The sequence below is a fragment of the Hyaena hyaena genome, unplaced genomic scaffold (assembly GCF_003009895.1).
Source record: "Hyaena hyaena isolate Hyena2069 unplaced genomic scaffold, ASM300989v1 scaffold_329, whole genome shotgun sequence".
In the NCBI taxonomy this organism is placed as follows: Eukaryota; Metazoa; Chordata; class Mammalia; order Carnivora; family Hyaenidae; genus Hyaena; species Hyaena hyaena.
In genome coordinates, this window is record NW_024080960.1 from 419028 (window position 1) to 446112 (window position 27085).

The 27085-nt window shown below is 37.4% G+C and overlaps 1 protein-coding gene across 5 annotated transcripts in view; it reads right to left on the reverse strand.

Annotated features, from left to right (window-relative positions):
- Window positions 1-966: 966 nt before the first annotated feature.
- CLOCK (clock circadian regulator) overlaps window positions 967-27085 on the reverse strand; it is a 145475-nt gene continuing 119356 nt past the window's right edge. For 4 of the 5 annotated variants that reach the window (XM_039249027.1, XM_039249025.1, XM_039249026.1 and 1 more), the window contains 5 exons: window positions 23615-23767; window positions 19045-19254; window positions 18067-18272; window positions 13071-13314; window positions 967-8542 (listed from right to left, as the gene is read on the reverse strand). In XM_039249027.1, coding sequence (XP_039104958.1) covers window positions 8363-8542; window positions 13071-13314; window positions 18067-18272; window positions 19045-19254; window positions 23615-23767 — 993 coding nt within the window. In that variant the 3' untranslated portion in view covers window positions 967-8362. The remainder of the gene's footprint in view (window positions 8543-13070; window positions 13315-18066; window positions 18273-19044; window positions 19255-23614; window positions 23768-27085) is intronic. The other variant, XM_039249028.1, reaches the window with a different exon arrangement.

The window sequence follows — 27085 nt, forward strand, 5'->3', positions numbered from 1 at the left end:
GGTCATTTAAGTAGATTCTAACTTGACTATGATTGATTCTATCCAAACAACAAACTGCCCCCTCCCAGCCTGCTCTGTTCTATTACCATGTGCACTAGCACTGTTATTTAGTAGCCTCCTTAAATCCGATGGGCATGTCTTCCACAAAAAGCTCTCCTCTGTTCCTTGTGTGAAGCAAGAATGGTAGACCCAGAGCAGATCGGGTTTCCTGAGCTATTTCAAAAGTCCACAATGCGTAATTTGTAATTTCAAGAGACTGTGGAAAAATCTAGTTAAATCAATGCAGCAAGCATTCTGTAGTGACACTGTGGGAAAGACATCTATAATGGTGATTGTCTGTTTTAACATAACAAGTGTTAATTACAGGGTAGAAAAACACAATGTCTGCTTGGGAAGATAAAACCCTTCAAAGAAATTTCAGCTTTAAGTGCCTAGACCACACCATCGCTCCCCTAATACTGCTTTAGATTGTTATAAACAGAGCAAGCAAGCCAGTATAATTACATTCTTTCTTTTCTGAGAACAGCAAGGATAATTCCTTGTTAGAAAACGGCTGGTGCCATCACAGCCTAGAGCCGCAGTGACGGCAGCCTGGCCCAAGAACGAGCTTAATATGGGGGTAACGGCATGGCTTTCTGAGGGCCACAACCTTGTACTGGGACAGAAGTACCACTCCAAGAATTTGGTAGCTCCAACTTGAAGCTACAAGGTAAAAATCGCTAATACAGTTAGATTCCATTGCTGAATAAAGAGAAAGGAAATGTCATTGGTATTGATTTTAAAATATTTAATAGTCTTCCTTTAAAATCCAAAATAATGTGATTCTTACAAGTTATGTGCCACATAAAGCGGGTGTTATTTTTTTTTTTCTGAGAAATTGCAGGTGATACTGAAAAACATAGCACTGAGGTATTTTTATTTTTAAAATTGAATAAGGAAACAAAGTCTGGATCTAATTATTTTTACATTTACCAAAAAAAAAAAAAAAACCCAAAAAAAACCCAACAACCACCAATGCTACTGCTTGGCTCTCTTGCTATGATTTTAGGTTGGGAATACATTACAGAAGTCTACGGGAAAGAGCACTCTAAGAATAGTACATGGAGTTTTAGAACACTGCACATCATAACCTGGAGAAAGGGTCACACCAAGAGGCCTGAGTGGAGGTAGGCTAATAAAACATGTCGTCTCTTCTCGAAGGACAGCTCTGAAAAACAAGTGCAACCAACTGTAACACCAAATTAATGGCAATATTAAGTTGGTAGCAAAATGATCCACATTTTACAGCATATATATTCTACTTCCAAACACAGCTCATGAAAATCAGCAGAGAACCTAAGATAGCACCATTGAAACCATTCATCATCTCTTCGTGCTTCTGTGCAATTTAGGATTTGGGCAGAAGATAATACCTACAAAATGTCTGTCTCATTTTTATAAATCAGTTTGGATTTCAATTTATTATTGGCTTTAGGAAAAGTAGGTATTCTTGAGATCACTGAGCCATGTATATATATCGCTGTACCCTTATGGGAGTAAGACAATGGGCTACATCTAATTTTTATTTAAAACCAAGAACCAAGCAGTAAGGACGGCAATGTCAAGAGTAGCACAACCAAGAACCACACAACATTAGAGAATTTGGTGTATGTTTTTACAGCTACTAACTGATGTGAACAATTAAAAATTTACAAAGATAAAACTTTTTTTGCACTAACTGGTTTCAATACAGCACTGAATGTGACTCATCTTTGGGCTTCCATCACTACACAAAGTAAATGTGCAAGCACCAGACTGAGGCCCTTCCCCAACTTACGCCATAGTAAAACAGATTCCAAAATAATTCTAGAATGGTGTTAAGTTATAGCTGACATGGGGGAAAAAAAAAGGACATTTCCTGGACTGTTTTTGCTTGATGATGATTGTCTAGTTACATAATACATCAGTCTAAGGATCACACAGCTGTCCCTACAATTGAACTTTCTTTAGTACTGGCACAGCCATTGCCAGCAGTGAATTTGCACCAGTACAGAATCACTCAAAACACACACAGAACAGTTGAATGTCATTTTTAAAGCGATGTCACAGTTTGTTTCCTCAGAAATTTAAAAGCATACATTTGAAACACATTTTCATTTTAACCTCAGAGTTAACTTAAACATTTTTTACATCATTAAATCCAACCTGTGGCTGACGTGCTTTGATTACCATTCTCTAAAGGGTCCCAAAGCTAGATGGAACGGGACACGTACCTAGCCCGTGGAACTCCAGAGCTCCTCGCAGAGCCCTAAAGTGGAGAATTCTGTTCTGATGCATACTGGCTAAGGAGGATCCTCAAATTTCTAGGCTTCAAATGTCCCAGCACTACTTGAGTGGATAGTACTATGTATGAAGGATCTGTTTTGTTTCCGTAGGACCCAGCAACAGTACGCTATATAACGACAGCAAGCAGTTTTCGTAGAAGAGAACAGTGGACATACACTGACCCACGTATATGTGAGGACTTTAATGGTTTTCAATATGGAGATATAGTGACAGCCATTAGAAGAGGCTGACTGTCTTGCTAACGTTTCCCCAAAGGGCAAAGCAGAGGTGCTGTGTGCCCCTGGTTCTGTCAGACTGGCCTTTGGCTGCACTGGGGAAGTAGTCCTATCAAAAGTACCCATAAAATAGAAAAGGCAGCAAGTGAAACTAGAAAAAAGGTTGGAGCTATACAAAGCAGATTTGGAAGGAGTTACCTTTATTTTTTCTTAATTGAGCTGAGAACGGGAGGGAGTGCCGGGTCACCCGGCTCTGGGCCCTCCACTGCCGTCCTGAAGTAAAACAGATTCAGATCGGCCCAGGGACAGTCCTCGGGAGGGCTACAGACCACCCCAGGTAAGCAGAGCCAGTTCTTTAAGCAGAAAATTACGAAGCAAAACAAAACAAACCACAAATTAAATACATGACACTGAAATCACTCTGATGAGAAAACACAAAGATATTTTAAAATATAAATAAATACATTTAGCCATTTTCATTCAAGAAACCCAGAGAACTGCTTTCAAAGCAATTGCTTCTTTAAAATCACGTTCTACATTCTTCCATAAATACTCACTATTTTGATTGTCACGTAATGCAGCACCTCAGTGTTTGCTGGTGGTGGTGATGGAATTCCACTGAAACAGTCTCTTCATAAACTATATCCTGTTTCACTAAAGAACATTTCCCTAGGAAGACCCAGGCAGCTTACAAAATATTGTTAAATACTCAAAGCAGAACCTGCAAAGTATTATTTTATTTAAGAAAAAAAAGGAATGTAGTGTTAAATTATGACAAGGGGGAAAATATGCAAAACAGTCACATGGAAACAAACTTTTAATTTTTAAACGTCCACATTTGCTTAATTTCTTGTGAGCTGTTCAATACTGTTTTGAATATCCTGAATTAATAACTATACCGACAAAATTCATCCCCCGTTGTTTCCACAGGAGGCACATTTAAAATAAGACCAAATTATACTTTTCTTCAACTGAAGTAGTCTTTTTCTCAGTCCTTTTTGTGCAAGAGATTACAAGAGCAATTCAAATGGAAACGCTGAAATGACATGCCAACATTTCAGAGCACATTTAAAACACCCAGAATAATTCTTGAAATTATCGTAGTCTAAAACATTACTACCAATCACTTTTAGGTTAGTTCTATACATCTATTCACACTGATGCAATTGGCCTAGGCCTCTGAAAAGAAACAGGCTCATTGGTCTCTTTTGGTGTCCACACGATAGGCAAGACAGGTTTACAATAGTGTCGAAATGGAACTAGCCATCTACAATCTCCTGACTCCGCCACATTCAGAACCAAAGTCAAAGTTCATTTGGCTACCTTGAAATCACTCCCAGAAACCTGCTACGGTTCACTGGATCTAAACATTTCTCAGAAATGTATCATTTTAAAATTTCACCTAAGTGATGATGTGGGGATCCTTTAGAAATGGTAATGCCTAAGATAATAAACTTTATCAAAATGAATAGTTGCAATAAAGTGCTTGTTACATTTCAAAATGATGCTTTCAGACTGTGTTACGTTGTTTTAAAAATGTGTGCTATTCCTACAGAAAGGATCCCCGGGCATGAGAGTTGGGTGGTCTCACCTGTCTCAGAAAGCAGCAGCACTATCTTTTGGTAGGCTGACGATAGATAGGCACGTTACCCATGCGGATGAGGCTATACTAGTGCTATGGCAAAAGGGGGAGTAAATTAGAAAAGTGGGAGGCATGTGGAGGGTTCTTACTATATTCATAGTTATATACAAATATATTAAATATGCTATAAAAATAGTCGACTCTTTTCCTTTGCATTTATTTCAGAAGCTCCTTTTAGAGGAATGCTCACCCAACCCAAACAAACTTAAAAGGGTCTCTTTCTCCAATCACTATTAAAATGGCAAGTGCCTTTGTGCTGTTTCTTTCCCACCATTTGAAAATTCCAATCCGCTCACTCCTGGCTAGACTCACTCAGCAATTGTAATATCCAGTGTTTATACCTTCCAACACTGACTCCCAAGGGACTAAGAACAGGGTCACAGATATTGGAAAGGTTATAGACTTGAATGAGTTTTACACAAATGTTGAACAAACTTTCAATCCCCAAAGAAACAGAGAAGAAAAAATAGTAGAAATGAGCAATACCAAAGTAAAATGCTCTCTGCATTCCACTTTTAAAAAAAGAAAAAAGGTTTACCTTAGTGTAGTGGAAACATTAGAAAACAGGTTGAATAATATCCAGTTTAAAACAGTTTTCACCACTGTGGAGCCGGAGAAAGAGTACTATTTTGAGTGGCCCCTTTCTAAGGCTTCTTGAACAAAGGTTCATCTCCCTTCAACGCGACGCCCTGCATAGAGCCGCACTGCTTCAGTGCCCTTGAACTGCAAGCAGACCGCTTTAAGGCAATGACCAAAAACTCTTAGCACTTCTGAAGAATGCAAATAACATATTCACTCTTCTGCATGAATATTCTATAAACACCTATTCAAAGTCACTGGCATCCTTTTATTAACAGTACATTCCTAAGCCAGATGTAAGTGACAAGCAGAGCATGGGACTCCAATTACCCCCTCAGCTAGGACAGTTTGGAGACTGGACGGTAGTATTTACTTTTGTGCCATTCCCATCCCTCATATTTGCCTTTTCTCCAACATATTCCACTCAAAAATCAGAGCACTTTTGAACGTCTGGGTCTGGTGTGACACCACCCTTAGCAGCAACGTGACCGACCCTCACAGCCTCACTTGAGGCGTTTCACGGCATGGCACCGGAGGCACCACAGCTCAGAGCAGGGTGACTGCAGAGCAGCTCACGTTTTCCCGGATCTTCAATAGTTTCTCACTTAAAAAGTGCCACCCAGAATAAAATGTTTTATAAGGAAAAAAGAACCACTGTGAGAGTACAGCAGAGGAAAGATGATGACTTTTAAGTAGCTGAAAGGTGTCTCTATTTGGTATTTTTTCATTACGTAGATTTGGGATTTTAATGAACTTTGGCTACAGGAACGAAGAACAGGCAACTGCCCAGTCTTCATCAGAATGCTCAAGTCTCAATTATGGGGGTGGGGCAGGGGCAGCTCTGCAACCCAGGTTCAAGGAAAACCAGAAAACACAGAAGGAGCTGAGGCAGCTGACGCTCTTCGACAACACTTCAGATCGACAGCCAAGGGAGAGCAGCTAGCTGTCCCTTTGAATTCAGCAATCGAGTCTAAGCAGGAAAAAAATGAACTGTGGGGGAACAACAGGAATTAGGAGACAGCATTTTGTCTAATTTTCCTTCGCAAATATTTATGAGGATGGAAAATACTTGAAGGGACTGGTAGAGGAGAATGTGAATAGTCTACAGATTTACATTGTGGTTTGGCTTATGCTTTGCCTTTGAAGACCGAAGTACACAGTACTCACCGTTCACCATCTTTCCCTTTAAGTGCGGTATTTAGAGGATAAATCTTAATAAATAAAATAGTTCTTCATATCTTTTGTTATCCATACCACTAAATATTGCCAATAAATAAATGAGGCACAACTTAGATATATATGGAATGGCATGGTAAGGTTGAGAAAGGCAATCTGAAAGGGGAGAAAATTAATACTGTTGCCATATTCTACAACATCAATTTCATCTATGTGTACCTACGCTCAAGTTACATACATATTCTGACAGCTATTCTTGACATTCATGAGGAAGTCAGGAATCTCTTCATCCAGATCATTTAGCTAGAAGAGGAGCTTCTTGATATGTTAATTATTGATTGGTATCTAGTGACACTTCTTTTGTAGAAGGGTAGGTACCAATTTTCTTTGGTTATTTTCTTTTTCAGTATGAACTCTCTAATAGAAGTGTGGCCAGGCAGACTTGTCTATAGAAAGACAAAGTCTATCCTTTTGGGATGATAGCAAAGTGGAGGACAGAAAAGTCGTAAGGACTGTTTTAGAATTCCTCTGACTCCTTTATCGAGCAATTCTATAGTATGATATTTTCATTTTCATTTCACCTTTTTCAGTTCTGTTACACATTTTCTCTTAAGGTCAATTTTGAGTCATACAGCTTGCTATCTTCCCTCTCTTCAGTAATAATTTTTGACATTTTAACAAGGTATTCCCATTAATTTTCCCTTGCTCTACAGTTGTAAATTTAATTATTAGTACCATAAAATCTCTAAGATGGTTTTTTGTGTATGTAATTTCTGTTGGAATTTATTACCTTTAGAATCTAATATTGCCAAATGAAATCTTAGTTCACATTTAGAAAGCATGTGAGTTACAATGTTCTAGTGTTATAGTAAAGGCAAAGCCAATTCCTACCCCTTCTTTTTTCTTTGTAGGAATATCAAGATCATATATAGAAAATATTTACAGGTAATTCTTAACTGTTCAGCTTTAAAGGAAGATGCTCATTTAGGAAAACAATTTTGTGATTTCATCAATGACTCTGATAGTGTTAGGATGTCACCTTTTATTTCTAAGTTACTTGTACCTCCAGTCCAAGAGACTCAAAGCAGTCTTCAGGGGAACTTAGGAGAATTATAATGGCACTGACACCCACATGCTCTTAAAAATGTACTAAGGTTTCAAAACTGCTACTGAAACCAGACAATGAATTCAAGATGGTGAGTTATCACCTGAATCAAAATCAAGGCACTATGGGTTTTTTTTTTCCCCTCAAATAACCCTGAATCATTTCTGACTAAAAGAAGCATTGAAATCGTGAAGGATAATAAAAAGATTCCAACAAATCCTAAAAGTTAAAATTCCCACCAGTGAGAATGTTAAAAAGTGCCTAAAATCTTTTGTGTGCAAATTTTACTCCTATAACTGAAACATTCTTGAAATTACTTTCAGGCTTATTGAAAACCATTTACACAACTATTTCCAACTATGAACTATATCAAAATATGTGGCCAAAACTTCCAACCATCTAAAATAAAGCAGTGCAAATCCTATTTTCAAACATAAATGAAAAACAATGAAATAAAGGATATTTCTGAGTAACTTGAAAATCCTGTTGTCTCAATAATTTAACCTGGAAAAAAATATCCATTCCCAGCAGCACATCATACCTCACTGAACAAACTGTGACATCACAGCCAAAGTATGAACAAAAAGCCTTGTGCCCCGGAAAAGTGAGAACACTACCGTGTTGTAAACAAGAGGGGAGACAGAGGATGTACTAGTTTGCACATGGCGTCAGGATCTAAGGGAATATACTCATACCTAAGAGGAGATAATGCTTTCATGCAGCTTACAAAATGTTTGCTCTCTCTCCTTTTACCCAGACATATACATAATATTTTTACAACATCTGTACATAGAGCATTTGAACCACACGACATTCTGAGATTAATTACTATCCAATCATTATCTGAAAAGGGAGCGGGGATGGGGAAGGGGTCTACTGGGTCTACTGGACTGTCTTCATGGCATCGTCGTACGCAAACCCCTGACGTGACAGTGGTGTGTCCTCTGTAACACTTGAAAACAGGCACAGAACCACTAAAAGTTACTAACATTGTTAGTGCCTTTCTGATTGACTGGAGGTCATGTTTCATAGCTGAGCTTCTTAACATTTGGCAATATACTCTTTCCACTGAAAAATAGCTGGGCAAGTAAAACACTGTCGGAATTGGCTATGGCCCCATGATCATCTCCTGCTGGCTGGTATTTAATGTACATCTGTAGCACTAGGCAGCATTTTCCCTGCTAACTAATTCCAGAAACTAGAACACTCAATACTGCATCTTGTGAAACTGCTGGAACTTCTCCTCCTAGTCTCAGATCATCTGAACAACCCTTATGGACAACCCCTTCCTCCTCTGAGGTCAGAGTGGAGGCATGTGTGCTACTGTGGTTGAACCTTGGAAGGATCGGTCAAACTGTCAGTCCTGTGCCGACTCAGTTGCTGCTGTTGCTGAGACTGGTGCTGCTGGTGATGCGACTGAGGGAAAGTGCTCTGTTGTAGTGGAAATGCAGCAGAGAGGATGAGCTGAGTTGAAGGATTCCCGTGGAGCAACCTTGAAGTCTAGAAAACAAATGGATTATGCAACATTGCTATACCTTCATTATACTGCCTACATCAAGATTTATCTACGTTTTCTGCTCTACATAGGGACAGAATCCTTAAATTCCAAACAATCTACATCATTTTTACAAATAATATTTTGGGAAATGCTTAGGAGGCTTTCCCTACTTTTGAAAGTACAGTAGAATTCCTCCCTCCCTCCTTTCCTTCCCTTCCCCTCTCTTCTCCTTTCCTTCCTTCTTTCCTTCCTTGAATCTGAGCTAGATATTTTATGGTATAGAAAGCAATCTACGTTTTGAGCCAACCACATGTATTCTTTCCCTTTATAAACCCGAAAGACCACAATTTTAAACTGACAGTAAAATGTAAGCAGAGCCAGGAACCTATTAAACACATATACTCTGGGGTCAAAGAGACAATGCCATCTGCAGTCTGTTCAGTTGGTTCTGGTAGCACGTCAGTAGCCCAGAGCATGGGCCACTGGGTTCACACGCTGGCTAACCCACCTGCTAGACTGTGTGACTTATTCAAATTATTTACTTCTCTGGGACTCGGTTTCTTCATTTACAAAATTAAGATAATCGGCAGTACCTCTATATTGGGCTTTTATGAAGATTGAATATTAACATTACTGTTATTTAAAAGCACCAGAAAAACAAGGGCAAAGTTAGAGACTTAAGTCTTATATGTAGCAGTGTGGTGTAAAAACAAACCAGCCAACCAAACAAGGGCACAGGATCTGAAATCAGAAGTCCTGGATTTCAGTTGTGTTCTGCCATTTATTAGCTATGAAACCCTGGGCATGTCTCAACTCCTTGAGCCTGTTTCTTTCACCTGTGTTCTATTTCTGGTTATACAAAGGAAACTGGCCCAAAAAGTGAATTTTTAAGTGAATGTTCTCAGTCTTAATTTACTGACAACACAACATGATGCAGGACTCCTAACCTAAACATGGGACTATGATGGGAGATTTCTGCAAATATATATAAAGGACACCCGTGCACACACATGCGTGCGTGCACACATACATGCACACACACAAGGACAGGTCCTTGAACCCTAAACTTTGCCAAGGACCTGGAAAAACTTCTTTTTCTGTTATTTAGAAAAAGGGTTTGTAACTTAAGGAGCTCAGGATATTTGTGAGTCTTACAGGATTACAACAGATGCATACTTTGGAACTAGGTGTTATATAATCAGAAAAGCCAAACTGTGTATTTACTATCTACACAGAAGTGCATTTCTAAAAAGTACTGTCTATCTTATTTCTTTAGGAGTCCCATGTCTTTGGGACAATTTTTTCAGAAGTGAGAGAGAAGAGAATGCTTTCTCTCTCTCTTTTTTTTTTAAGGGAGGAAGAGGATTAATTAATTCTAGTATAGTTAACATATAGTGTAGTATTACTTTCAGGTGTTTAATATAGTGATTCAACATGTCCATATAACACCTGGTGTTCATCACAACAAGTACACTCCTTAACCACCATCACCTATTTCACCCTCTCCCCACCCACGTCCCCTCTGGTAACCATCAGTTTGTTCTCTATAGTTAAGAGTCTGTTTCTCGGTTTGCCTCTTTCTCTCTTTTTTCATTTGCTTATTTGTTTTGTTTCTTAAATTCTACATACAAATGAAATCATATGGTATTTCCTTTTCTCAGTCTGACTTATTTCACTTAGCATTGTACATCTAGCTACATCTATGGTGTTACAAATCACAATATTTCACTTTATGACTGAATAATATTCAAGTGTGTGTGTATATATATATGCATATGTATATATATGTGTGTGTATATGTATATATATATGTATATATATATATACAAACACACACAGATAGACATACATATATATATGCCACATCTTCTTTATTCATTCATCTATTGATGGACAGTTGGGTTGCTTCCATAATTTGGATATTGTAGATAATACTGCAATAAACACAGGGGTGCATGTATCCTTTCAAATTAGTATCTTTGTATTTTTTAAGTGTTTTTACTTTTTTATGTTTTTAAATTTATTTATTTAAATTCAAGTTAGTTAACATATAGTGTAGTACTGGTTTCAGGAGTAGAACCTATTGATTCATCACTTACATATAACACCCAAGTGCCCTCCTTAATGCTCATCCCCCACCTACCTCTTCTCCAGCAGACCCAGTTTTCTGTAGTTGAGTCTCTTATAGTTTGCCTCTCTGTCTTTATCTTATTTTTCCTTCCCTTCCCATATGTTCATCTGTCGTGTTTCTTAAATTTCACAGATGAGTGAAATCATATTTGTCTTTCTCTGACTTATTTCGCTTAGCATAATACACTTTAGTTCTACCCATATTGTTGCAAATGGCAATATTTCATTATTTTTCATCGCTGAGTAATATTCCATTGTATATATTTTTATATACACAATATATATACACACATCTTCTTTATCCATTTGTCAGTCGATGGCCATTTTTCATTATTTGCCTATTGTTGATAGTGCTGCTATAAACACTGGGGTGCATATGCCCCTTCAAAGCAGCATGTTTGTATCCTTTGGATAAATGACTATTAGTACAACTGCTGGATCATAGGGCAGTTCTATTTTTAATTTTTTAAGGAATCCCCATATATTGTTTTCCAGAGAGGCTGCACCAGTTTGCATTCTCACCAGCAGTGCAAAAAGGAACCCGTTTCTCTGCATTCATGCAAACATCTGTTGTTTACTAAGTTAATTTTAGCCATTCTGACAGGTGTGAGGTAGTATTGCACTGTGGTTTTGATTTGTATTTCTCTGATGATGACTGATGTTAAGCAGTTTTTCATGTGTTTGTTAGCCACATGGAGATCTTGGAGAAGTGTCTATTCATGTCTTCTGTTAGTTTCTTCACTGGATTTATTTGTTTTTTGGGTGCTGAGTTTGAGAAGTTCTTTATAGATTTTGGATACTAACCCTTTATCTGATATATCATTTACAAATACCTTCTCCCATTCTGTCGGCTGCCTTTTAGTTTTGTTGATTGTTTCTTTCACTGTGCAGAAAGTTTTATCTTGATGAGGTCCCAACAGTTCATTTTGGCTCTTGATTCCCTTGCCTCTAGAGACATGTCTAGTAAGAAGTTGCAGCAGCTGAGGTGAGAGAATGCTTGTTCTTTTAAGGGCCCTTGTCTCCTGATAGATTTAGAAGACTGAGACCTTAAGGCAAGTTCTCTTCTTTTTTTAAGGTTTGCTCAATTCTCATTGAATTTTATTTCCTCTAGATAATAGTTTATAACTTGTTATAAATTCTTGTTATTAATTCATTTATAACAATAGCTACCTAGTCATTAACAGCTACAGAATAGGCTTCAGGTCTACAGGACTGTCAGTATGACTCAGATATTTAGGCAACTAACCTCAAGTTTTAGTTTTCCAAATCACCAAGTTAAGAACTCTATGTGCACCATAACACAAGTGATAAATTAATAGTGTGTTTTATGCCTGGGCATACATACAACACTGAATCTTCTAATCACACCATATGTTGTGGAACTCTAAAACTGATGATATGGTATGTATGTGGCTGGTCTACATGGAATGGTCTCTAGCACAAATCTAGGCTAGCCTACATTCAGAATTGCTCCCCTTGGGCAAGAAGAGAAAAGGCTGGATTTCCAGATGTCATTAATCTGCTACTATGCACTCCACTGAGGGTACTGAGGTCCAGAAATTTACCCTGAATTCCCAGCTGAGGATCCTAACCCTACGTAACTTTCTTCTGTATCCATTAGATAAGCATATATCCAGTCTACTGAGAGATATATCTCAGACATGTCTATATTTTGGCTGATTTGTTTATTACATTAATTGAGACAGTGCTGATAAATTTCGGCTCGTTATGTGCCTTATAATGTTCAGTGATTTACATGTACTGTTTACATATGAACTATTAGCACCTCCATGTTACAGATGAGGAAACAAATTTGGTAAGTAACCTGCCAAAGATCACACAGTATATGGTACAGCAGTGACTCAATCTCAGGGCAGCCTGACTTTAGAGCCCAAGTTCTCAACTATGACATGCACCGCCCTCTACAGTATTTCTCCTCTGATATTAACTTATAGCCAAAAAATCATACGATTTAATCCAACATAATAATTCAATATAATGCCTAAAACTTTTTTTTTTTTTTATCCCTTTTCACACCCCTGCCCTGTAGCACACACAGTTTGATGGGCTGCTAGAAGGAAGAAAGAAAGATGTCTGAGTTTGAATTCTAGAAACTCTAGCCAGAGAGAGATCTATATAAAGTGCCTTGATGTGTGCACGTGGGCAGCAAAGCAGCTCCTTATTTCCATCTAGTAGTTTAGGGAACTGGCCATGTCCACAGAAGCTCTAGAAGTCTTCCAGAGACCAGACAAGGGGAGAAACAATAGCTAACTGGACAAGCTTTCTATCCTCCCAGAGATTTAACTTGTACAGTAAGCTTTTATGAATTCTTCATATGATTTACAAACTTGCTCTCTTAATGTCTCATGTCATTATATAAAAGTAAACGGGCAAAGTTACCTGTAAAAACTGCTGCGGTGGCTGGGTCAGCGGGGCCTGAGAAGGCGGCTGATTCGAAGCGAGTGGCTGCTCCTGGGAGCTTTGCTGTTGTGAGGCTGGCAGTGCCTGTGGCTGCTGCTGGGTAGCAAACGTAGGGTAGGCGGTCACCACCTGCCCCATGAGCATTGTGCTGGGTACCATGACCGCCCCACAAGCTACTGGAGCAGTTACTAATTTGGTCACAAGCTGCTGACCTTGAGAAAATCTGTTGAGAGGAAATAAAGAGATGAAGGGAAGTCAGAGGGTAAAGTATATGTTATAAAAGGCCATGGGCTGAATACTCCTCTAATACCCAGTGATATTGCCAGTTTAGTTTTTTAAAAGCTGAATGTTCCAATTTTGTTTCATGTTTTTAAAGCTTCCTTATGGGATACCAGTAAAACAAAAATCTACAGAGTAAAACAAAATGATCACAAACAAAAATACAACTTTTCTGGACATCCATGTGCAAAAGAATAAAGCTGGGTCTTTACCACATACCACATACAAAAAAATAACTCAAGAGTAGATTAAAGCACTAAATGAGCTACAAGTACAAAAGTCTTAGGAAAAAAACAGGGAAAAAGTTTCATGACATTGGACTGGGCAATGATTTCTTAAATATGACACTCAAGGCATAGGCAACAAAAGAAAAAAACAGATAAATTGGACATCAAAATTAAATACTTCCGTGCATCAAAAGACACTATACTATCAACACAGAGAAAGAGAAACCCAGAGTGGGAGAAACTATTTGCAAATCATATATCTGATAAAGGGTAATAACTAGAATATATAAAGCAATAGCAATCCTATAACAATAATCTGAATAAAAATGGACAAGGGTCTTGAACAGATATTTTTCTACAAATGGTCACTAAGCAAATGAAAAGATGTTCAACATCACTAATCATAAGGGAAATGTGAATCAAACCACAATGAGATATCAATTCACTCCCATCAGGATGGCTATGATAAAAAAAAACAAAATAACTAGTTTTGGTGAAGACATGGAGAAGGTGGAATACGCACTGCTGGCAGGAATGTAAAACAGCACAGGTCCTATGGAAAACAGTATGACTACTCCTCAGAAAATTAAGTATAGAATCACATGATCCAGTAATTCCATTTCTTTTTTTTTTTTTTTTTTATATTTTTATTTTATTTCTAGGATAGAGAGAGACAGTGTGAACAGGGGAGGGTCAGAGAGAGAGGGAGACACAGACTCTGAAACAGGCTCCAGGCTCTGAGCTGGCAGTCAGCACAGAGCCCGACGTGGGGCTCGAACCCACGAACCGCGAGATCATGACCTAAGCGAAAGTCGGACGCTCAACCGACTAAGCCACCCAGGCGCCCCAGCCAGTAATTCCATTTCTGAGTGTATACTCAAAAGAACTGAATGAAGAATCTTAGATATTTGTACATAATTATTTGTTCATAGCAAATGATTCACAATAGCCAAAAGATGGATGCAACCCAACTATCAATCGATGGATAACAAATAAACAAAATGTGATATATCATACAACAGAATATTATTTAGCTTGAAAAAGGAATAAAGTTCTAACATATGCCACAGCATGGACAAACCTTGAGGACACTGTGTCAAGTGAAATGAAACAGTCACGAAAGATATGTATTGTACGATTCATTTGTATAAGGTATGTAGAGTAGTGAAACTCATAGACTTATGTGCTTAGAAAGCAGAATGGTACCTTCTAGGAGCTAGAGGGTAGGAGGAATGGGGAGTTATTGTTCAATGGGTACAGAGTTTCAGTTTGGGCAACAGAAAAACATTCTGGAGATTAATGGTAGTGACAGTCACAACAGTATGCATGTACTCAATGCGAATAAACTGTCGAAATAGTTAACACGGTAAATTTTATGTGTATTTTATCACAATGAAAAAAGTTCTGAACATGTTAAAAAATACATTTTTTCTTTTTTATAAAATTACCAGGTACTTGGGAGTCAGATATGTGTGTCCTCCAAAACGCACATCATTTTGCCAATCATGAATAAACTTAAAGCTAAGCTATCACAAGGGATTTTTTTTAAAAAATATAGTTTATTGTCAAGTTGGTTTCTACTTCAGCCTAACAAGTGCCCTCCTCCATGCCCATCACCCATTTTCCCCTCTCCCCTACCCCCCATCAACCCTCAGTTTGTTCTCAGTATTTAAGAGTCTCTTATGGTTTGCCTCCCTCCCTCTCCTTAACTATTTTTTTCCCCTTCCCCTCCCCTAGGTCCTCTGTTAAGTTTCTCCTGTTCCACATACGAGTGAAAACATATGGTATCTTTCTCTGCTTTATTTCACTTAGGATAATACCCTCGAGTTCCATCCACATTGCTATAAATGGCCAGATTTCATTCTTTCTCATTACCAGGTAGTATTTCATTGTATATATAAACCACATCATGAGGGATTTTTAAAAACCTCCCTAGGTTTACAAAAGATATTTACACTGCAAATTGTATCTTATAAACATAAATGAAAATTAAATGACATTCCAACAGTGAATAAAAGTACTGTCAATTTATAAATTTATCAATACAGCACAGTACCTACCACATTAGAATTCACTAACATTTGCTCCCTTCCCACCTTCCTTCTTCTATGTTAATAATAAGAAAAAAACTGATGTCTGTTCAGGAACTAACATTACTTCTATTTGCCTCGTCTATGAAATGAAGTTAGCTGCTCACATTGGTTACTATAGTGAGAAAACTGAGCTGGGAACGGAGCCTAACTGTACTTACAAACTGTGGAAAGTACATAATGGTGTTCAACTTAGTACAAATGCACTTTATCATTTATGTGGTCTCCACAAGGCAGAATATGTCTATTTTCTTGTCCTTTTTTTTCTTTTAAAATTTCAATTTTAGTTAACATACAGTGCAATATTGATTTAAGGAGCAGAATTCAGTGATTCATCACTTACATACAACAACCAGGATCTATTTTTGAATCCATACCAAGTCTTGAAAATAAAACACTCTATTTTATATATACTTCAGGGCCAAATGTATTATTCAATGCAAAAAATATGTATAGAAGAACAAAATATTTACATATGAAGAATGATGCCCAAAGAAAAAGTAACATTTGTAAAGTGTCTAAGGTGCAGAAGTACTAAACGCTCATTTCTCTGTAATCTTAAAAGAAATAAATATCTGAATTGCCCAAACTGCTCACTGATAAAATGCGATGAGAATACTGCATCTATCTCTGGCACCAAAAGACATTCTTCAATCTACTTCTGCTTAACTCTCACTTCTATGGCTTTGTATATATTGTTCCCTCTGCCAAGAACACCCTCCTGAGACTCCCCATTACATGTACACCCAAAGCCAAACTCTCTAAGACTCAGGCCAAGTACCTCCTCTGTGAAGCTTGCCTTGACCACACTCCTCTGTTCATTGTTTGCCTCAATCCATAAACCTGCTCACTTACTCTTTCTAAAGACCTAGGAAGAAGTATTTATCATACCATTAATACTGATCTGCTTAACTTTCTATGGCTTCCTAGTCTGATCATTCTCTTGGGATGAGGAATGTGCCAGCCATACTCACTTTAGTAGGCACTCAAATGTTTGCGGAAATACAGATGTTCCCCTTAAAAAAAAAAAGGTTCTACAAATAGTTGCTAAATTGTGTCCTCCAAAATGCACATCAGCATTCTAGATTAATGGATTTTTCCTAAGGTTTTAAAACTAGGTCTCTAGATTTCTATGGAGTACATTGATAATACCTCCTTTCAGAATGTCCGAGCTAAAAGTTGGACTTAACTTGAGGAACTGAGTTCCAAAGAGAAGCAGTGAGTTCTCCCTGCTCTCACTGCCTCTGTGATCCTGCAGCTTCATTACTCTCTGGAAATTATTGGATTTTAACAAAATCCATTACACAGTTTGATACAACAACAAAATTAGAAAAGCAGTAACCTACTTATATTACAGTAAAATAAGTAAAAAATAAAAAATATTTAAAATAGAAGTTTTAAGATTATAGAGATCGTATAGTTGTTAAAAGACAGCTTCCCAACATATGAAATAATGGCATTTCTTCAAAATACTTTGGTTTTTTTAATTTGTTTTGAGAGAGAGAGAAAGAGAGAGAGAGAGAGAGAGAGCATGCATGTGTGCTGGGAAGAGGGGCAGAAGGAAAGAGAGAATCTTAATCCACGCTCAGTGAGGAGCCTGACAGGGGACCCTGGGATCATAATCTGAGCCAAAATGAAGAGTTGGATGCCCAACCAACTGAGCCACCCAAGGGCCCCCAAAATATTTGTTTCTATGTCAGCTATTTGGACTGCCCACTAAAATAAGTCATAAACGGCTGTTTATGGCCCACAAAAGTTTAGTGTACTATAAATTTAAGGACCTGAGTTTTGAAATCAGATACCCAGGCTAAAATTCAGAAACTGCTCATCACCCCCTTAGCTACCTATAAGCCCTTGACCAAATTACTATAAACTCACTTTTTTCTTATTTGGGAAATAAAAAATCCTAATACACATTAAAAAAAAAAAAAAAAGAACTAAAGGAGATAGTGTATTTTGAGTACCTAGTACTCAACAAACTCAAGGAAGGTAAATTAGTTTTATTCCATGACATATATCAACTATGGTAGTATCCACCTTAACCCCAGTTACTGCATGAAAACTCATCAACATTTGTACTGCAACGATGAAAAGTTTCACAGTCAGAGAAAGCCTGTCACAAAACTCATAAAACAGTGTGCTGTAGATATTAGACTCTAATATTTGCTGGAACATTTCTGGATAGGGAACAAAATTTGTTGTTATCCATTTATTATAAAGTCCTTAAACAATAGACATATTCTGCAATTTTATTTCTAATTCAAGAACTCTGGTGGGAGTTAGCTACATATTAAAATCATGTTTTTAAAAATCAAATTACTGTTTTCTAACTAACCAAATTTTATAACTTTGGAACAACTCATGAAATATGACAAGCACCTTATCTGTCTGTCCTGAGTGAATGTAGTCCCTGCGGCGCTCTGGGTACTGTTTGATGCCATGCTAGATGGAAGCTGGACCATGCTTCCGGCTGCCGGCTGCGAGATCACCATAGTGTTATACAGCGGGGTTGGGAGAGTGCTCTGTGTCTGACTAGGAAGCGAGGTTTGTTGACTGTGCCCACTCAGTACATTTTGTTGACTCTGCTAGAAAACAGAAGATTTTATAGATAAATTAAACAAAAACATTTTTTTCAGTAAATACACATCCAATATTACCATCATTCTAACAACGGCTGACAGGAAAAGAAGAGCCAGGACTTGTTATTTGGGAGAAATCTAATGCAAAGGAAAAAGACCCGTAGTAACTGGGAATGAATTAGTCTTCAATCCTTGCTTGAATATAAGGTATGACTTTAGAAAAGGTGCATGATCTTAACAGGGATGAAATAAAATATAGATGAGCAATTTCTATTAAGTGCCTGAAGTGACTGACATTAGACATCTTTACAGATTTCATTTGAAGTCTTGGGATTTATAGTCACAGATGTATAACAATTACCTGCATCAAATTTCCTGGAATTCACATGAAATTTCCTAGACTATTGATTAAAATATCAATGTGCCCCAACTGTAAAATTTTAAAATGTCAAAATACTGAAAGCATTTAACATCAACAACTTAACAATTTTGTACAAAATATTTTAAAGATCACCCTCAAAACTAACCTTGCTATTATTTTATTTATTTATTTTTAAAGTAGACTCCAACCCCAAGGTGAGGCTGAACTCACAACCCTGACATCATGAGTCATATGCTCTACTGAACCAGCCAGGGGCTACTAAACTAAACTATCTATTTATTACTGTTAAAGGTTAAAATATCCAATTATGCCAGACAGACCTTCATTTTTGTTGAAGCAATAGCATACATTTCAATCACTGAGCATTCCATAACCCACTATACTTGATACCATTACCTGACTTGATGTACTTTGTAAAGTCTGCTGTTGTATCATATGCTGAGTTGTGCCAATGTGTCCAGTGTTCATTCCACTCTGAATTTGGTTGGTTTGAACGACCTGGCCCTGCATACTTATAGGTGTGAGTTGCTGGATATTAGATGAATTTCCAGAAGAAAGTTGAACGGAACCAAAATTCAAACCAGGGGTTGACTGCTGTAAAAACATCTTTAAAAATAAAGATCACATTGAACCATGAGATCATAACCTGAGCTGAAGTCACTTAACCAACTGAGCCACCCATGCACCTCTACAAATTAAGTTTTAAAAGCAAATATCAGGATGACCTAAGTCATTCTGAATGAATAATTAGCAATAAATAATTACTGAACATAATTCATATTCATTCTTCCAGTTATCCTAACCCTATACATGTTTCCAATGATCAGAAAAAGTGTTACAAATTTCAAAACCTCTACTTGTTTGAACAGTTTATGTGTTGGGGACCACTTGTTTCATTAGCTAGCATTATTCTAGCCCAGTGCTACTCAAAGCCTGTGGACTGGAAGAGATCCAACATGGCGGAGAAGTAGGGGGGCCCAAAGTTCCTCTGTCCCTCAAACACAGTAGTTTTGAGGCCAATGAACTTTGAATTCCAAGAGTCTGGGCTGCAGAATGTCTCCAGGGACAACCTGGTTGGCCACAGGGTTACTTCAGCAAACAAATCTAAGTATACCAGGTGGAGAGTCCAAAATATCACTATGAGTAGGGAGATAAAGCAACCAGAGTCACAGCAACAGAGAGCAAGTACCACACTCCAAAAAACATCACCTAAAGGGCCAGGCCTGGATACTATATGACTCCTCTTTAATATAGTAGTGCTCACAGGTGCTGGCCACATAACAAGTTTTAAAACACATAAGGAACAGAAAACTAGCAAAAATGATGAAACGGAAGAATTCTCCTCAAAAGAAATTCCAGGAAGAAATGACAGCTAAAGAATTGATCAAAACAGATATAAACAATATAACTAAACAAGAATTTAGAATAAGTCATAAGATTAATCGCTGGGCTTGAAGAAAGCACAGAAGACAGCAGAGAATCTATTGCTGCAGAGATTATGGAACTAAAAAATAGTCATGATGAATTTAAAAGTGATGTAAATTAGGTGCAAAATAAATTAGAGGCCGTGGCAGTGAGGACTGAAGAGGCAGAGGGGAGAATAGTTGAAATAGAAGATAAAATTATGAAAAAAGATGAAGCTGAGAAAAAGATAAAAAAAATTCTGGACCATGAGGGGAGAGTTAGAGAGCTAAGTGACCCAATGAAATAGAACAATATCTGTATCAGAGGAGTTCCAGATGAAGAGAGAGAGAAAGGGGCTGAAGGTTTACTTGAACAAATCACAGCTGACAACTTCCCCAATCTGGGGAAGGAAACAGACACTGGAATCCAGGAGGTACAGAGAACTCCTCTCAGACATAACTTGAATCAATCTTCTGCATGACATATCATGGTGAAACTGGCTAAATACAAAGATAAGAGAGAATTCTGAAAGCAGCAGGGGACAAATGGGCCTTAACCTATAAGGGTAGACAAATAAAGGTAGTAGCAAACCTATCTACTGAAACTTGGCAGGCCAGAAAGGAGTGGCAGAAAATTTTCAATGTGCTGAATAGGAAAAATATGCAGCCAAGAATCCTTTATCCAGCAAGCCTGTCATTCAGAATAGAAGGAGGGATAAAGGTTTTCCCAAACAAAAACTGAAGGAATTCATCACCACTAAACCACCAGCCTTACAAGAGATTCTAAGGGAGACTCTGAATGCTATGTTGCAAAGACCACAAATGACCAGACACATCACTACAATCATGAAACCTACAGATAACACAATGACTCTAAATCTGTATCTTTCAATAATAACACTGAACGTAAATGCACTAAATGCTCCAATCAAAACACACAGAGTATCAGAAAGGATAAAAAAAAATAAGACCCATCTATCTGCTGTCTACAAGAGACCCATTTTACACTTAAGGACACCTTCCAACTGAAAGTGAGGAAATGGAGAAACATCTATCAAGCTACTGGAAGTCAAAAGAAAGCTGGAGAAGCCATACTTATATCAGATGAACTAGATTTTAAACTAAAGGCTGTAACAAGAAATGAAGAAGGACATTATATCATAATTATGGGGTCTATCCATCCAGAAGAACTAACAATTATAAGTGTCCATGCACCGAATTCAGATGCACCCAAATATATAAAACAATTAATCACAAACATAAGCAATCTTATTGGTAAGAATGTGGTAACTGCAGGAGACTTTAATACTCCACTTACAGAGATGGACAGATCATCTAGACAGAAAATCAATAAAGAAACAATGGCTCTGAATGACACACTGGACCAGATGGACTTGACAGATACATTCAGAACTTTTCATCCTAAAGCAGAATACACATTCTTCACAAGTGCACATGGAACATTCTCCAAGATGCATCATATACTGCGTCACAAAACAGCCCTCAATAAATATAAAAGAACTGAGATCACATCATACACATTTTCAGATCACAATGCTATTAAACTTAAAATCAACCACAGGAAAAGTCTGGAAAACCTCCAAATGCATGGAGGTTAAAGAACATCCTACTAAAGAATGAATGGGTCAACCAGCCAATTAAAGAAGAAATTAAAAAATATATGGAAACAAATGAAAATGAAAACACAACAGTACAAACCCATTGGGATGCAGCAAAGGCATGAAGAAGAAAATATACTGCAATCTAGGCCTATCTCAAGAAACAAGAAAAATCCCCACACAAAATCTAACAGCACACCTAAAGGAACTACAAGCAGAACAATAGAGGCCAGCAGAAGAAGAGCCATAATAAAGACCAGAGCTAAAATAAACAATATAGAATCCAAAACAAAAAAAAAAAAAAAAAAAAAAAAAAAAAAAAAAAAAAAAAAAAAAAAAAAAAAAAAAAAAAAAAACCCAAAAAACACAAAAACAGAACAGATCAATGAAACTAGGAGTTGGTTATTTGAAAAAATAAAAGAAATCGATAAATCGCTAGCCAGACTTCTCAAAATGAAGAGAGGACCCAAATAGATAAAATCACTCATGAAAATGAATTTATCACAACCATTCCCTCAGAAATAGAAACAATTACCATAGTATTTTTTTGGCAACAAAGTAGACAACCTGGAAGAAAAGGGCAAATTCCTAAATACCCACACATGACCAAAACTCAAAGAAATAGAAAATTTGAACAGACCCATAACTAGTGAAGAAATTGAATCAGTTATCAAAAATCTCCCAACAAATAAGAGTCCTGGGCCAGTTGGGTTCCCAGGGGAATTCTATCAGACATTTAAAGCAGAGTTAATACCTGTCCTTCTCAAGCTGTTCCAAAAAAATAGAAATGGAAGGAAAACTTCCAGACTCATCCTATGAAGCATTACCTTAATTCGCAAACCAGACAGAGAACCCATTAAAAAGGAGAATTACAGGCCAATATCTCTGATGAACATGAGTGCAAAAATTCTCAACAACATACAAGCAAATCAAATTCAACAGCTTATTAAAAGAATTATTCACCATGATCAGGTGGGATTCATTCCTGGGCCACAGCGCTGGTTCAATATTTGCAAATCAATCAACATGATACATCACATTAATAGAAGAACGGATAAGAACCATATGATCCTGTCAATAGATGCAAAGGTGTAAAAGACCTGTAAGCTGAAAACTATAGAAAAACTTATGAAAGAAACTGAAGAAGACACAAAGAAATGGAAAAACATTCCATGCTCATGGACTGGATTGGAAGAACAAATACTGTTAAAATGTCAATTCTAACCAAAGCAATCTACACATTCAATGCAATCACAATCAAAATTGCACTGGCATTCTTCTCAAAGCTAGAACAAAGAATCCTCAAATTTGTTATGGAGCCACAAAAGACCCTGAATAGCCAAAGTAATATTGAAAAAGAAAACCAAAGCAGGAGGCATTACAATCCCAGACTTTAGCCTCTACTACAAAGCTGTAATCATCAAGACAATATGGTATTGGCACAAAAACAGACACATAGACCAGTGGAATAGAGAACTCAGAACTGGACCCACAAATGTATAGCCAACTAATCTTTGACAATGCAGGAAACAATGTCCAATGGAAAAAAGACAGTCTCTTTAGCAAATGGTGCTGGGAGAACTGGACAGCAACATGCAGAAGAATGAAAATGGACCACTTTCTTACACCTTACACAAAAATAAACTTGAAATGGATGAAAGACCTACATGTAAGACAGGAAACCATCAAAACCCTGGAGGGTTTTTATTATAGTCTTTATTTTTAGTAACAAGGAGAAACAAGGATGTTGATGGAAATACTCTTAGAAATGAATCAGACTATAAATGCAATCATATTTAGTAGGTAACCAATGAGAATTTACTGAACTAAATTGATGAAATGTATCTCTTACATCTCATTTTTAATTAAGAAAAGTCAATTTTCCTAAGAAACCAAAATGTGAATGACATGCTTTGTTTGTATTCAAATACAATAATAACTTACCTGCAGCCCTTGACCATGGACCATTTGAAGCTGTTCTTGAATTTTTCTTAGTTCTTCTTGTTGTCGATGAATGTTTGCCTCTATCATCCGTGTCCGTTGCTCTAACTGGTCTTTTAGATGCTGCATGGCTCCTAATTGAGCTGAAAACTGAAACTGAAGTCCCATTTTTGGAAAAAGTGTAACATATTTTAGAATCACTTATCTTCATAAGTGTGCAGTGTGAAAAATAAACGTGTATATCATGAGCTAAGGATGTTATGCCAATTATTAATACATTGCCTCTGGCTCCTAATTCACCCACCTTTGCTTAGCTTTGTGCTACTGGAGCTCAACCCTGTAAACATTCTCCTTTGTCAGTGGATGCAAATTTAGTCATGTCAATAGATGTATCCAGAGGGATACTGCAAAGGGAGGTGGCTTTCCAGCAAGTCCCACTGACATCCTTAGGGAAAGCTCCCCAACAAATTTTGCTGGTGCCCCAGCAGATGGTTTCCTGCCCTCCAGACCTGGTCCCTGGCACCTCAGTGAACCTCCCTCTCCTCCAGTGGCTACAGCCACACCAGCCCCAATGGGAAGTGAGTTTCAACCTGGCCTGGAGAAAGAAGAGTTTAGGAGGTTGGAAGAGTTTTCCAAGTTGTTCTTTCTTTGCATGCTGTACTCTCCTTTTCACTTATGATTGGTGACTGCTCCCTACATCCCATTATCCCTGTATTCTTTAGAATTTCCTGTTACCAGTTAATAATTTTTTATATTAACCCTATTCAAATTTCTGGTATGGCTTCTGACTTCTGACCAGATCTTGACCGATTACAAGTACAAACTGGCATTAGAAAACCAGAGATCATATTGTAGCTCTACCATTTCCTAGAACAAGTTACTTAAATTACCATTTAACAAATGAAAAAGTAGTCTGTTCTCAGGGCTATTCATATCACATTCTGTTATCCCTACAATGCCCTCTTTATACACAATTGAAGGTTATAAAAATCTAACAGATAATTAACCATGTTTTTACTCATATCTTCTTTTTCTTAATTTTTCTTTGTTTATTTTGGAGACAGAAAGAGCACGAGCAGGGGAGGGGCAGAGAGAGAGGGAGGGGACACTGAATTCGAAGCAGGCTCCAGGGTCTGAGCTGTCAGCACAGAGCCCAACACCGCACTCGAACTCACAAACTGTGAGATTATGATCTTGAGCTGAAGTTGGTTGCTTAACCGACTAAGCCACCCAGGGACCCCTCCTATTTTCTACTGAAACTATTCTCAGACAAGTACAAAATGTAGGCTTTTAAAGACTAAGCAATTATGAATGAATAAGTGCAGACAAGAATGAAAATACAGTTATTCTACTTTCAGGATTTTCAATCTTATTTCACTATGTTTTACTTGAGTCATAAGCAGCTTTTATTTACTACTGCTTGAAATTTAGCCACACTTAGTGACTCATCACTTAGGTCTATATAGGCTCATTTAATTATTTCTATGAATATTTAGCATAGGATATAGTATATCAGAAAAAAATTTAATTTATTGGAAATGTGCCTTAATCTTAAAATAGCCTCCCACAGTGAACTGCATCTAAAAGTGAGAAATGCCCTCCCAAAAACTTTTTTTTCCTCTATCTTCAAAAGTTTCTGCTGAGGATACTGAATATTACTTTTCAAAAAGTACACAACTCAGACTTCTAAAGTTGACAATAATCATATCTTACATTAGATTACACCAGGTATGAGAAAACATTACCAATTTGTACCTCAGCTCTCTATGTCTCTTAAAAATATTCAAAATGTTTTATTTATGTCATATAAATATATTTTATCCTAACAAAAGTTATTTATGCCTTTGAGTAAACTTTTTTTTTTTTAAATTTTTTTTTTAATGTTTTATTTATTTCTAGGGGAGAGAGAGAGAGAGAGACAGCATGAGCAGGGGAGGGTCAGAGAGAGAGGGAGACACAGACTCTGAAACAGGCTCCAGGCTCTGAGCTGGCAGTCAGCACAGAGCCCGACGCGGGGCCCGAACCCACGAACCGCGAGATCATGACCCAAGCGAAAGTCGGATGCTTAACCGACTAAGCCACCCAGGCGCCCCGCCTTTGAGTAAACTTTATATTGTCATTACTTAAAGGATTTCTTGCAATTCTATAAATGCAAATAGTAAGATACAAACAGAGAAGGCCGAAAGGCAGAACAACAGGAAATAAAATCTTAGAACTAAGAGGGGCAAAGTGTTTGGCTTTATCACTCAATAAAATATGAGGTCTGAATATTTATTAAAATTTTTGATATAGGTATTATTAAATTTTATTAAAATATCCATTTTAAAAAATTTTTAAAAATGTTTATTCATTTCTGAGAGAGAGAGAGCGAGCGAGCAAGCAGGGAAGGGTCAGAGAGAGAGACAGAGAGATACAGAATCTGAAATAGGCTCCAGGCTCTGAGCTGTCAGCAGAGAGCCCGATGTGGGGCTTGAACCCACGAACCATGAGATCATGACCTGAGCCAAAGCCGGACGCTTAACCAACTGAGCCACTCAGGCGCCCCTAAAATATCCCTTTAAAATGTTAAGAAACAGGGGCGCCTGTGTGGCTTAGTCGGTTAAGCGTCCGACTTTCGCTCAGGTCATGATCTCGAGGTTCGTGGGTTCGAGCCCCGCGTCGGGCTCTGTGCTGACTGCCAGCTCAGAGCCTGGAGCCTGTTTCAGTCTGTGACTCCCTCTCTCTCTGACCCTCCCCTGCTCACGCTGTCTCTCTCTCTCCTAGAAATAAATAAAAAACATTAAAAAAAAAAAATTAAATGTTAAGAAACAGTCATCTGGTATCTTGAGATTAGTGAACTAATAATATTGAAAGTATGTCTAAATATTTACATAACAAATCTGTTAACCTTCAGAATAAAATGCACTTGAGGACTATAAAAACTATTGCAACTACAGATAATATTTAAGCACCATATATAATGATATGTTATGGGGAGTCAGGATTATGGTGTTTAGGTAACTTACAACATTGTCAATATACCTGTACAGGTGTCATATAATAACTAAAATTATATATAATTTAAATAATAACCACGTAAGATAAACGTATTTCTAGAAAAATGTTTTTACTTATTCTTAACTATCATTTGTTGAAATACTCTTTTAAGTCAAGGTACATTTAACATGAAAGAAAACAGCCTGGTTAATTTTTACCACTACCTAGTATTTTTAATGTGTTTGAGGCACTGAATGAATACAGAGTCATGAATTAAAAGTTAGGAATTTCTAATCAAAAGTAACTTAGTGTCAATTTTGTACTACTTCTTCGTCTTGCTAATTTCTATATTTAAGCCTCCTTCAGGACTGAGCCCAAGCAAACATTTCTTCCAGAAAAGTTTTCATTTACTTCCTCAGGCTGCATTAAGAGTCCATCTAATGTGCTCACATATCAGCCTACATACCTTGGGCAGGCTATACAATACTGCACTGTAGT